The following is a 13,970-nucleotide window of genomic DNA, read 5'->3' as shown; positions in this document are numbered from 1 at the left end:
AAGATAAATCCAGGCTGTGAATGGACAGGACATGTGCTACCTATCAGCTGGCCCCTCACACTGCGCCACTAGATGCAGGGTCACAGTTACTGCACCCTCTGACCACTAGCTGACCAATGGAAAGCCATCAACATTTGTTAGAGTTTAATTAGGTATTTTTGCACTTTGCCACCAACTACTCACTGATGATATCTTTAACAAATTTTAAGTAAGAAGCCTCGACTTATTAATCAATTTATATTTAATTGCAAACTATCATAGTCTTAAATTGCTCCAAAATAGCTTGTGTAAATCTTAATAGATACTTGAAAGTGTCAGATAGAATTTAGTTAAATAAAGACAACTGAGGATAATTACAACATTAGGAGCCAGTCTTAATTTACTGTATATAAATCTTTAATACCTTAAACCCCTGTGTCATGACAAAAGTTTAAACACTGCTAGAATCTTGTTTTGACTTGACTGATAATGGAAAACACTGTTTTAAAATTGTTGTAATGCCTGAGTGACATCAACAGCAATAACTGTCTAGTTTCAGTGTATGCTAATGGTCAGACAGGAATTCAAAGCAACAAATACACCAAATACCACTCTCTACAGGGACAGGCTGTGCAGAAACATTCAAGGTGTTGTTTTTTTTTTTATTCAAAACATTGACTTGGATCTTTCAAAAATTCAAAAAAAATAATTAATAAAATATTTAACAATGATTTAAAAATAGTTTCACTTTTCTGATCTTCAAGTACATTCCCAGCTTTAAGTAATTATAGGAATTATTTTTTTTTATTTTTTGGGAGTTTCTATTGATTAAACTGCTGGGGTGGGTTTCCTCTTATTCCCCTGGTGTAATTATGAAGGATTTCTTCTGGGGTTGGGGGTATTATCTTGTTTGTTATCTCAGTGAATCCCAGGGAGGATCTAATTAATGCTGGGACATGTCCAGAGAAGCAGCATCAGTGGATGACCAGACAGCCTGCTCTCATTATTGCCTTATCGTTAGCTGAGTATCACCAACTCTGCCAGCTCAGGGGGTGGGTGTGAGGTCTGCAAACCACCTACAAGTTCTGTCCAGACACCTAATTAACATGTTACCTGTTTATTACCTGTACTTCAGCAGTGCAGCTGATTACTTATGTAACGTACGCTGGCTGTTGACTATCAGTAGGACACAGATCTAAATATTATTGCACACTGTATTACATAAGGTGGTGTTTATCTTATCTCAGGTATTTATAACAGGTACTGTCGGTCCACACTTAACTCAGGTCACCTCACCAACAGTTCTGGGAAAACTAACAAAACTATCAAAGTATCAACAGTCTAGTACAAACTAATCCGGGCATCGAAAGCCAACACACTATCTGTAATTGCTATTAAACAATCCCTATCAATCATTATTTGTTATTGGCAATACAGAAATCAGGGAAACATCCATTTCAGCTTTTATATAAAAAAAAAAGTTTGAAAAATACTTTCTGTTGATTTAACAGTTTGACAACTACAAAGTAGCATATACTAAATGATTCCTCTGCTGGTAACAACAAACATTCTCCTATATTCTAATACCAGACATCTTTTAGCCATTTGTAAAAGGAAACAATGTCAAAATTGCTTTTCTCCTAATAATTAAAGGTCAAAAATCTCAATCTATAGTCTAACTATCCCCCCAAGGAATTCTGTAACTCAGAAGCAGTTATTTAATACCACTTATCCCCAGATGTCCCCAGTTTAGGGCCATTACTGCCTCAGTGGATCCACAAATACAGCCACTGATCTAGTGACCACATAGTTAACTAACCCTGCACCATGTAATCAGCTGGCATCAAACTGCAAAACTGTCACTTCAAAGTGAAAGCAGAGCCACGTGCTGGACAGAGGAACCAGGCACCTTATTCCTGATTTACCTGGGCAAGGACAGGTGGCCATAAGAAGCTGTAATAGGCTTCTGATGTAAGGTTGATTCACCCAGACATCTTCAGGTGTTCTACAAATCAGTCAAATCTCCAGACCTTAGCTTTTTTGAAGATAAAAGTGAGATTATCAAGTGTTACAAGTTCTAAGACCTGAGTTAATAGGATCAGCTCACTTAAAGGATAAGCAGAGCTAGATTATCATTGTAAGTAACTGTTCTGTAAACAGCTTCAGACATCTAACATCTGGCAGAGTTGCCAAAATTATGAATCATTCTGTCCAGATCAATTTCATTAAAAATGTAAATTTGCTAAAATTAAGCCATTGTGCTTGCAGTCATGAACATTACAATATAATTTCCAGCACTGTCAGATGGCTGCATCAGAAAACACTTGAAGGGCCATGGGTTATAATGGTCAGAAACTAATTATCCCGACTGAAGCCCGGAGTTGACAGTCGTCCAAATGCTGCACTACTTCCACTCCCCTACAGGCATATTGGTGTCTGATGTGACACCTCGTCCAATAGTGAACAAATTGTCGACTGACTCCAGCCAAAAAATCTGTTAACAGCTTGTGTACAAAGTCTTAGGAAGACAAAAACCAGATTGCACCATAAAACCTTGTGATGGTCCCGTAAAATTGGGGCTAGTCAGCATTTATTGGGTGCTAAATTCACAATGTAGGTGCGCACTGTCTATGGAACAGCAAGAGTCGAGGACCTGATAAACTACTTAATAAAGTAAAATAAATCTCCAAGCATATAAAGGTCCTGATGACGAGGCCCTGGACAAATTTGTTTTGTCACAAACATGGGCTCTGTCTCAGCTCACAGACAAACAAAGGATTAGCTGGGCACAATCGTGTCAGGGCAATAGTAAATTTAAAATGATAAAGTAATTTCATTAACTCCTAATAAGAGGAGATGTCTGCTTGAGGCCTCAGTGACTTCAACAGGAAATTGTCAGATGCCTTCAAAATTACTAGGGCTGAACATACAATGGAGGTGCCGACTTTGCATTCTCTGATAATGAAGTCTGGAGGTGATGATTTTTTCTCTTCTTTGAGCTTATTATGCGATAAAATGATACACTGTATAATTATTTTGCAGATTAAATTCTATGCATTTATTGACAACTAACTAATTATACCACGAAGTCCAGATTTCTTTTCATTGGTTTGTTTACAATGCTCTTTTAGCATATTTTGGAAGTCTAGGTGGAGCTCCATCTAATGAGGCAACTGCTGAGAACTTCAAAGAACCAAGATGCAATATATGTATACATGCACATTCTCATCTCGGGCCCAATTAAATCTTGTTTGTCCAACTCAATACGGAAGTCAGGCAACTTTGTGATTTTAAAATGTCTCAAGTGGTTCCAGCATGATTCACTGCGAGCAAAGCCTGGCATGATTAGTTTATTTCGATTTTATTACTTCAGAAATTTGAAATCCTTGCAATGTGAAAGCCCCAAACTTCTAGACTTATCTCTGATTGGAAGGGCTCTTAAAGTGAAATCCTTCTAAGTCCCTTACATCAAATCCAGGCTGATCCTGGACTTAGTTTTTATTTTGGTGTGTGAACAGTACAAAAACTTTGCCCTGACATTACAAAAGTCAGCAAGTAATTTAATGTTATTGTGAACTCAGCTTTACAAAGGTTAAAAATGTCAATGAAATAGTGCACGTCAGTTTACAAGGTATTATTAACCACAAACTACTGAAAGAGTGGTAGCAAGATTGAGAGAAGGGAGCAGAGAGAAACATGTCAAGGCAACAATAAACGCAACACTATTGTAAGAAATGCAGCACAGAGAGAAAGAGAGAGACAGACAGACAGAAAGCAATAAGCAAAGTTATAGTACAACTAAGAAATAACTGAATTGATGACCATACAACTGAAACTTTTCTAGGCAGACAATTCAAGGGGGGCCCTCAGCACTCTTAGCTCTAACAGGAGTCTAGGTATTCTAGGGTAGCTAACATTCTCTGACATACCATTATCTATACGCAAGATGATTGATCAGAGTTTTCTCACTCTTCAATAGAAATCAAAGCGTCTTAACTATAGGCATAAAACTGGTAGCAGAGAAGTGACATTATTGGTAATAATATGCATTCAGCCCAGGGGGTGGGGGTGTCACGGTGACCCTGTCTGATCTCAGGTAATCTTTACCAGCTCCTTTAAATCTTCTGTCTGTTCTTTTCACATTTCAATCTGATATATTGCATACAAATGTCTGATTTAAATGTTTTACCATTATGTGCATAACAACTTCATTTTGTTGACTTGGAGTAAAGCATTGCTGGCTATATTTGTTTGTGTACAAACACAGAGGGGTCACTGGACTTCTCTAGTGGACCACCAGGGGGGTGGTCAATATTTGTCATGACGTAAGAAACAAACACTGTACATGGTCAGAAAAAGTTGACCTCTTGTACTGGTTCAATGTTATCCCACTCTTCAAGTATAAACTATAATACAATCGGTTTCTACACTCCTCTACTGTTCATAGAACAGATGATAAATAGACTAATCAAAGACTTATATTATCTTAAAAAATTATTGCAATTAGAAAGTAAATGTTTCTTTATATGTCTCAATGATTCAGTCCACATCAAAGACAAGCCCATTTTTTTGGTCAAAGTGACAAATTCCTGGAGAGTTTGTGGATTTCTTTTACTCCCGTAAAAATTAGAGATTGCTCATTCAATGATACTGAGGGATAAATAGATTTAGGGTTTCTTTGCCAGCAATGAACATAAAAATGCATTAACATGACATCTCAGCTCCTTCAGCCAATATAAGACCACATATTTTTTCTACCTTGTTTACTCTGCTCCAGATTCCATTGTCCTTAAGGCCCCCCTGAGAATAAGGGGAATTTAGCATACCTTTAATCACCATTCAACAAGAAAATCAGGTGTTTCGAGAAATCATTTAGTTGCTGTTACAAACAAAAGCCCCTCTTGTCTACTCAAACAGAAGGTACTTAGCAGAAGGCTGTGCAATCAGTAAAACTATAAAGGTTGCTGAATGTTTCAAGTAAAGAAAAACATGAAAAAAATTTACTATGCATAATTCTCAAAACTGATTAACTGCAGAAATGGACGTTTTGCATGATGAGATGCAATATAATCAACTCTTGCTCAAGCTCATTTCATCTCATATGCAGTATTGTATCAACACATGTTTCCTGAACAATGTATTGCTCTTTGATCATCGCTGCCAATTTCCATTTACATTGGCAGCTAACCTATCAATTTCTGCGGTGGGAGAATTTTCACCTGCTCCCCAGGTGTGTAGAAATTGACCATTCAGCAGGTGATTTGGGCCACTTTATCTGTGTAGACTTGTGATTTCTGCCATTCTTTTATTATCCTACAGGAATGGAACCTTTTGAATTGTGCTGCAGTGATAAGATTTGTGTTCTAAAATTCACTACTTTTACCGATTAAAATTGTCAATCAAATTCTTAAATCAATAAAATTTCTTGGCCCATATGGTTGCCTTTGTCAGTGTTATTATGATAACCCTCTATCCATCACAATGCCGTGTTTTACTAAGTCAAGGTGAGTGCCCAACACTAAATGTATTTATGGACCAAGATGAAACAGCGATGAACATGAAGATTTGACTGTTGTGGACAACATCTGGAGGTTGTATTGAATGCCCAGAATATAACAGGACACCAGCTAACACAGCCCTAACACGGAAACTCCCTCAGTTAACATGCAATCAGAGCCGGTGGCCATGCATCTTCAGTCAGCAACAGGTGGGGATACCTGTCACCTGATGAGACCCTGTCCCCCGTGTCAAGCCTCTATCTGATACACGCACACCTTTGCGGGCCTGTTTGTCAATGAACTGCAATACAATACTCCATGTTCACTATCAACTCGCATGCTCATGGTCATGTTAATGAAATTTCTCCTTGTGGTTGTACAATATTCTCATTCATCTCAAGAATGTTCATCAATAATTATTTCTTCATAATGTTCAACCTTACACCCAGAGTTAATGACTAGAAAATTACTGTTGTTGTTGCATTATTAAGCTACGGGTGCATATGCTACTCCACATGGGGAGCTGCATCTAAAGTTAGAACTAGGCATGTTGTTATGGTGGTAATTAAAATGCACAGTCAAACCAGCCAGATTCTATCTCTGGCACCGGGCTGAGGGTTTATCTGGCACTGTAACAGGTCATTATGCTTCAACAGAACTCTCAAATCAAGAGCTAACAGGAAAAACTCTAAGCAACCTGTTCTAGCATCTTAAATATGCTTATCTACACTAATTAAAAAAGGAAGGCAAACAAAACAGATCACCAGAGTATAAATCAAACATTGAAAGTTTATGGTCACACATCAGACGTATTACATCATCCTCTCACACAGACCCAAGTCAAACGGGGTCAAGTGGGGAGATGTAAACTTATAGAAATGTCGCCTCGACCTATCCAAAATTTAAACCAACTTAAAATTCAAATGTCAACAGGGACCCCTGAAACAGCCAGTCTTATATCAACATCAAAGGGACGACCCCTGGTTAATTTTAGAGAGAGACAATTTGAAGAGGATGCCTGTTTCTTTAAGGGTATAAGATACCATCAGACAGAACCAGTGTCTTACCAAGAGTCTTGTCATCTCCATGATTTCACATCAGAAAACCTCTCATTATCATCTTTAAAAGAAGTCCAAACAAAAAGACTACAAAGACAATTAAAGATGTTCCAAGTGAAGGTAGAAATCCGATCTAGAGATTGCAATGTAAGCACCACTTACATCGGGATGAAAGGTCATTACAGGCCACCCAGGGAACAGAGAACCTATCGGTAATAAATCTCGGGGAAAATAGGGCTGTCTGTCTTACATGGGGAGGATGGGGGTCGATGTGGTGAGACTGTGGTGAGACTGTATGTATTAATGAATAAATTTGGATGTCTTACCACACACCTAAACTTAATTAATGCAAGAGAAACCAGAAAGGTCATTTCAAAGACAGCGTCCTTTAATTCGAAAGGGGATCCGATTAAATGGGCAGGGAATTTCCTGGTTACACATCTTGGTGTAAAGTACCTTTCCATTGTTTTGATGACATTGATAGCTGCAGTGTTCATCTCCTAGGCTCACCTGATCAGTCTAAACCAGGTTAATACTTGTGGTTTATTGGGATGACACCTACAGATAGCTTACATTGACTTGATTATTTGACAGGAAATACTCCAGTGATGACTGGTCCCTCCCCGTAGATAGGTCACTAACACTGACCTCCAACAAGGGGATGACGTCCGGGGTATTACTGGGTCACAGATTATGTGTCTAGTGTACTTTCCTCGGGTGGGCTACACCCAAGGTATGGAGAGGTTCTGAAGTCATGAATTCTTGGGCCACTCATTTCCTGGGTATGACCAGGCCTGTGGGATGTGCCCAGGGATCCTGGTTTATCCCTGGGTCAGGGAATAAGTACAGGATGGGAGCAATGCTCACTCAGATAGTACATGGTTTCCTGATGAGCCATTCAATCCCAGTCACCTACATATTACATCATACATGTAGCTTAATAGGAAACATGTGATGATACTGACAATGCTGTGTTACTATTTAAGGTAGACGCAAAAGTTGATATACATGTGCTTATTTTTAGATATGTTTATATATTTAACCGACACTGTCTGTCTGACTAACCCTGCACTTTTGACACTGGCCAGATGGTTCTACAGACCTATTCATTACCAATAATTCCCCTCCCCTTATCACAAGTACATCAGTGCCAATTACCACGTTCAAGTAATTTCTAATTATATCTGAACCAAACTTAAGAGATTTAACAGATCAAACCCCCTCCCTCTGCTTAAATCTGACAAAGACGTTAACAATTTGTGAAATGTCCTAAGATAAAAAGATAGTTGTGCATTTAAAACTATCAACAAGGAAATTACACTAAACAGTGACAAACACACTCTGCGTCATACACTGAAATCCCGGTCCACTCGAGATCTCATAATTCTCCCCATATACCTATCCTATCCACCCAAAACCCAGACAACAAAATAGTTCACAAATCATAAATATTTAAGCCATGGGGAGTCTCATCCAGTTCGATCTTTTCGACAAACAACAATTTATTATCCATTATGTTTTTGTCCCTTATTACCCAGCAAGGGAGTAAAAAACACTAAACAAACTGTATACCAGTAATTATTCCACATATCCTTAGTCTACAGGTTTACGTCAATATTTGAACTTTGAGATTTAAAATTCTTCACAAAATTCAGAGCTCCTCTCTCACATGAAATACATATTCTACATGTTTGAAAAAAATCTGCATTTGTAATGTTTCAAATTTTTCAAATATCATGAGATTATAAAATGGGAATACAAAGTACTTTTAAACATATTTGAGAATGTTTCTCTAGGCCATAGAAAGTGGTTGAGGGTATCAAATGTCACACAATGTATTCAGTTAATCAACCACCCTTATCTTCTTTCATGAAAAAAGATCAAGATTTATGATAAGATAAAATGTTTTGCAGAAATGAATTCAGAAATTAAAAATATGCCACATCAAAAATAAACTGAACTGATATTTTTCTTCATCGAAAAAGATGACAAAATGTCACCACTTTCTTGGTCGTATATCAGGTATGAATTATCAGAAATGCATCAAGGAGAGAAATTTGGCTGCCAAATTATTTTGAGTGGCTTTATTGTGTTTTAATGGAGACTGCGACTAGGAGGCGCTGTTGGATTGCTTCACTATTGCCAAAATATCATAAAAACTAACACACCAAGAATGTGGAGATAATAGCACTGGCAGACCTCTGACCAAAACTCTACAGGGGATGCAAGGCAGGGGACGGAAGGCCCACCCTGTGAAACTGATCCTAGGGTTGTTAGAATAGATATGCTTTTTACATGAAATTTTGATGAGCATAGGACTAATTTCATCATTAAGGTTGCACTTGAAGCCTTGATTCTGAAATTCTGTTAAAAGTAAAACATACCCCGCATTTCACTTAAATCTCCATTGTCTCTATACACTACAGATAAGGTTTCACTCGAAAAACATAAATCTACGGATCCCCGTTTTGAAAAACCATGCCCCATATTGCTACCTTTTGTATTCTAGAATAAATGGTCTTTCTATATAAGACACTGGAGACCCTGCATGTAATTGAAATTCTATCAAACCTTTTACTGCCTTGCCCCCTGGCCCCCCTGGGTTCTTTGTTTCCTACAATCTGACGTGAAATACCCCCAACACAATGCAAGGGAATGGGCTACGATATCCGAATGAACTTGTTCTGTTGATTCTATATTGTCACATGCACATCAAAAAGTGCTGCAATAAGAATACATGGGTTCTCCTATAGAGACATAAACCTGTTGAATGGCTACAGCATGTAGTTTTACATGATTTACAAATCAAGGGGAAAACACAGTCGGGTGTCATCGTGTTAAAATTACAGGAAGTAGATTGCCAGTCTTAATTCAGGTTGGACAGTAGTGCTCCGAAATAAAACTAAAATACACAGGGAAACTGTACTCTTGCTTGTTCCATCTTTCAGCTTGAAAGAGAAAGTTTTCATCAATCTCAGCATGAGTAATTTTTAAGCATTTAAAAGAAAATTTTTTAAACGCATTCCAACATAACAAAATTTCATTACAGATCATTGTGTATAGACATTAATTTCTCCCTCCCATCCTTATTATCATTTTCTGTCCATTTGAACGCATGCTTGCGATTCCATGGTCAGGATCCCCTACTAATCCGACACTAAGCATGTAATTATGCAGAAAGGGAATGAAAACCTGTCCACAATTCTCTGTAAATAGAAACCCATTTAACCCTGATTTATTGACAATGATGTGATTTACTCTTTTCAGCTGGTGAATGGGAAGAATTTTGATAAGGCTTACAGTAACATCTTGACAATGCAGATTGTCAGAACGCTTGTCAAAGAAACTATATATGTGTGTAATGAATGCTAAAAATGGGCCCAATATCAATTCAGTATTAATCATTCAAGGATGCTGTGTCATGTCAGATAATTATAAAGGATAAGAACAGTTTTATATATGCACGTTAAAATTGTCCATTGTTGGTATGACAGTGCATCATTGAAAGATGTTCATCCGTTCTTCACTCAGAGGAAGAACTCACTTAGATCTCTTAGTGCTTCATGGCGAGACTAGCTCACCCTCTATGTAACTTTAAGTTACCCGCCTCCATCAAACAACTTGTAAAGACATTGTGCTGTATTTTGCACACAATGAATATAAAGTGTGCACAAGTTTTTTGGAATAGATAACAAGGCAAATAGAGTTACCTCCCTTATATTATGTACCTGAAAACATAACATGCAGTGTACGATAAATCTAGCTACATCTACTTCTACAGAATACGACAGCCTTCTTACCGCGACTAAGAGAGGAAGCGGAGGAAATGGAAGCGGAATCAATGGAGTACGTGGCATCTAGGAATATAACGAAATTGTCAGGGTAGGGCGGTCAAACAAAAAGGAAAACATTTTTTTTCCAATAAATTTTCTTTTTAACTTCTATAATAAAAGTGTTGAGGTTTACAAAATTGGGTATCAAATATTGACAGTGAACATGAAATTAGAGGAACCTGTAAACTAGACAAGGAAGGCCAGCATCTAATACAATATTTAATATACAAATAGGTAACATTCTCTGTGATATATAGACTAATCAAATAAAATGCTAGAAAATAAATATAAAAATTTACAATATAAAATAACAGGAGGATATGGGACATTTTCTAAAATTAAAATTAATAAACTAAGACTAATTATTGGGATATTTAATCCGCATTGCTAAGAGATTGGTAGGAAACCAGAAATATGTCTGGCTTACATAATAAACTATCACTAAGTCATCCACTAAAATTTTTTTTTTTTCAAATTTAGCTTATTGAGTTGCTTAAGTTTATACTATTAATAATTTGCATAAGATTTATACTACAGTCTTTATTCATATTAAGTACATCTAAAAAGTGTTGTTAAATAGGATGCATTATTCTGGACCACTAAATTTTTATGAGAACATTAAATATATGAGATGATAATGAGTGTATATAAATGACAAATTAGGAACATGATCCTATTTGTTATAGCCTAGTCACTACACATAATGATGTGCCTGTTACCTCTGTGAAAATGACTTCCTTCTGTAACAAAGATTCTCAGTCATCACCGTAATTATATTCCCCAATATCTACCAAAAACGCTTTAGTTTGTAACTGTAACCTAAATTTCTATTAAAACTTGTTTCTAACATAAGATATACTGTGAAACCCCTGTAACAAGTTTGGTTTGGATTTTAGTAGGTTTCTCTGTTTATATAGGGGGTGAAGCCTACCTTCCACCAGAAGCTGACAGGTGCTTGTTATCTCCCCTTCTATGTTGACGGCCTTACAGCTGTAGTGGCCCTCATCCTCGGGGAATACCTCGGTGATGGTCAGTGTGCTCTTGTCTGCAATGTTACTGATCTGGAAGTCCTGAAACACCAACAACTCCTTGCATAAATTTATACTACAGATATCAAATACATTGTTTTCAATAGGTGACAGCCAATTTCAATAAATACATTTGTGAGATTTGACGTGGTACCTGACAATCGAGGATTTCCTCGCCCTCCTTGAACCAGGTGGTGCGTGGTCGGGGGTCCCCACTGATGACACACTCCAGGGTCACCGTGGACCCGTCCTTACAGAACTGGTCCCGCAGTGGCTTCTCAAATCTGGGCTTCCTGTTCACACTGTAAACAACAAAATAATCTCAGTTTATCATTCAAAAGATCATATTTAGAATATTTTTGTAATGCTGGAACTACATGTATTATTTGTTAATCCTAAATATGACAAAAATCTTACCTGGATGAAAGAGGAAGTTTTTCTTTGTCTGAAAACAAAATAAATATTGGTTTGAAAAGCACTTATTTTTCTTATTAATTGAATCAACAATTTTTCTAATCATACTTGGATTCAATCTACTCTTGCACAAAACGAATATTTTTAACTACCTGAAACATGAAGATCAGTGATGGTTTTGACCTCCCCTTCTGGGGTGGTAGCCACACAGGCATACTGGCCAGAGTCGGTTTTCTGAGTGACAGAAATCTCCATTTGCTGGGTTCCATCTGATTCGGAGCTGATCTTTGTGCGGCGGTCATTATACACCTTTAACAGAGATTGTAAACTCAGTGAGGATGCACATATTCATTGAGGAATCCAACCAGTCTTGATTTATAGTATTTTGATGATTATTTGTAGTTAAGAATGCAGCAAAGTTAAGTTTGTTTTTTGACTCCCACCTTCTTTCCGTCCTTCTCCCAGTGTACTCTGTCAATGGCGTCATTGATGATGCAGACAAACTTGACATCCTCTCCAATGTTCACGTTTATTTGTGGTTCAAGTTCTACTATAAACCTTGGGGCAAATTTCCTAGGAAAATGTGGATGAAAATTTTAATAACTGTGATAATTTGCATTTTTGCAACAGTAGGCACTCTACACTAATGTCATCCAAAAAAATGCATCAATTATAGCACTCGCTATCGTAATTTATGTACATAAAAAAATATGTGATAGAATAGTGTCAACTAGTCAAGTATGGGCCCTATTTGAAAAAAAAAATGGCATTTATAAAATACTGATTGAACTGTCCCTGGATTATACTCACATAAAAAAATTATTGTTCCTTTTGTCAAAAAGAGGGGACAGGTCAAGTCAAAGAAGAATCTAGGAATGTTTGTCTTATAGAAAGTGTCATTACGATATTTTGGGCGTTGATAGTTTATTACTAACGAAATAGTAGGTTCGTCGTGTTTATTCCAAATACTCACTTCTGGGTTAGACCTATTCCTGGAAACTGGTCAATGGCTGTAGAATTTCTGACATCGCTATTGTCTTCCGTTTCTATAAACAACAGTTTAAAAATACATGTATATTACATAATCATTATAATCCTGTTAACTTGTCTTCGTAAGTTTGTGACTTATAATGAACTTGTATTGTATTACACATACATTTACAAGGTGCATCGTTATCTTTTCGTTTCCCGCCAATCAAAATTATAAAATCTGTACATGAGAACAACAAATTCCGGATTGAAATTAACTATTACAACCCCCGAGATACTGGATTCTGACTGACACGTTATCATTAATTAGAGGGCCCCGAATATTCCAGGACTGATCCCTGGTATCGGAGGAGGGGGGTCGAGGGCATTACTTACAAGTATCTTTGGACCAGATATAATGTAGTTTTACATGTACCGAAAAAAGAAAAGATTTGGTGAAGGGTGTAAAATATGAGCAATGCAATCGTTTCCAAAGTAACCATGATTATATACCCCTAAACAGCTAAAGAAACTTGAAAAAAAATCTAAAATTTGAAGAATTCGTGTAAGAGAAACAAAAAAACAAAAAACAAATTAAAAACGTGCGTTGTGAAGTACAAATTACACCGGGATTTAATTCAACTGACCTAACGCATACACTATATATGCAAACTATTATGTTGTGTGTACCTTGATAAAAAGTTAACACTGGTTAATGGATGTTGATGTTAGCAAGTTTGATGTAATTCTGGTTTTTACAACTTAATCAACACGAAATAAAAGAATGTTGCACACTTGGTGTGAGGCAGTTACTACATTGAATTTGAACGATGTGTGTAAATACAGATTTTTTGAAAATCTATGCCATATGGTAGTCCTGATTGCAGATAAGTTTACGTCGGTGTTTTTTATAATTTGTTGGTGTGTCTGTGTGTAGTTCTTTTTTAAGTACAAGTCAATGCTAACTACTTCCATTTCTTTTCGAAAGATTTTCAGAAAAATACAGGCAAAAATGTATATACTTCCGTTTTGTGGAAGAGTGTGTGTACAAAAACTATATAGCGTGACAGCTGTTTTGTTACCATATTGTGAATAAGCTTCGCCACCGAGAATGATGCAGAAGGGGGGGGGGGGCAGGCTAATTAACTTCCGTTCTGTACTGAATATTTTGATTCTTCTTACTCAAAATGG

At 37.0% G+C, this 13,970-nt stretch overlaps 1 protein-coding gene and 1 long non-coding RNA gene across 5 annotated transcripts in view; one reads left to right on the top strand and one right to left on the bottom strand.

The window, feature by feature from the left end:
* The window catches only part of LOC105342773 (titin), a 243,327-nt gene that overhangs the window by 39,864 nt on the left and 189,493 nt on the right, over positions 1-13,970 (bottom strand). Inside the window, exons 244-251 of the mRNA XM_066074713.1 lie at positions 12,784-12,856; positions 12,254-12,383; positions 11,963-12,119; positions 11,814-11,841; positions 11,551-11,698; positions 11,300-11,438; positions 11,088-11,108; positions 10,336-10,392 (exon numbers count right to left, since the gene is read on the bottom strand). Of these exons, the coding sequence (XP_065930785.1) occupies positions 10,336-10,392; positions 11,088-11,108; positions 11,300-11,438; positions 11,551-11,698; positions 11,814-11,841; positions 11,963-12,119; positions 12,254-12,383; positions 12,784-12,856 (753 nt within the window). The remainder of the gene's footprint in view (positions 1-10,335; positions 10,393-11,087; positions 11,109-11,299; positions 11,439-11,550; positions 11,699-11,813; positions 11,842-11,962; positions 12,120-12,253; positions 12,384-12,783; positions 12,857-13,970) is intronic.
* Positions 8-11,644, top strand: LOC136272678 (uncharacterized). Of its 4 annotated transcripts, XR_010710674.1 has the most exons (5): positions 8-136; positions 533-626; positions 10,317-10,417; positions 11,286-11,397; positions 11,504-11,644. It is a non-coding gene; the product is annotated as an uncharacterized lncRNA (long non-coding RNA). The 4 variants fall into 4 exon arrangements; XR_010710675.1 differs by lacking the exon at positions 533-626 and having other exon boundaries at positions 90-208; XR_010710673.1 differs by lacking the exons at positions 8-136; positions 533-626 and adding an exon at positions 3,903-4,075.

Source organism: Magallana gigas, chromosome 2 (assembly GCF_963853765.1).
Source record: "Magallana gigas chromosome 2, xbMagGiga1.1, whole genome shotgun sequence".
Taxonomy (NCBI): Eukaryota; Metazoa; Mollusca; class Bivalvia; order Ostreida; family Ostreidae; genus Magallana; species Magallana gigas.
The sequence above is the reverse complement of the archived record's forward strand: the minus strand, read 5'-3'. Positions and strand labels throughout refer to the sequence as shown.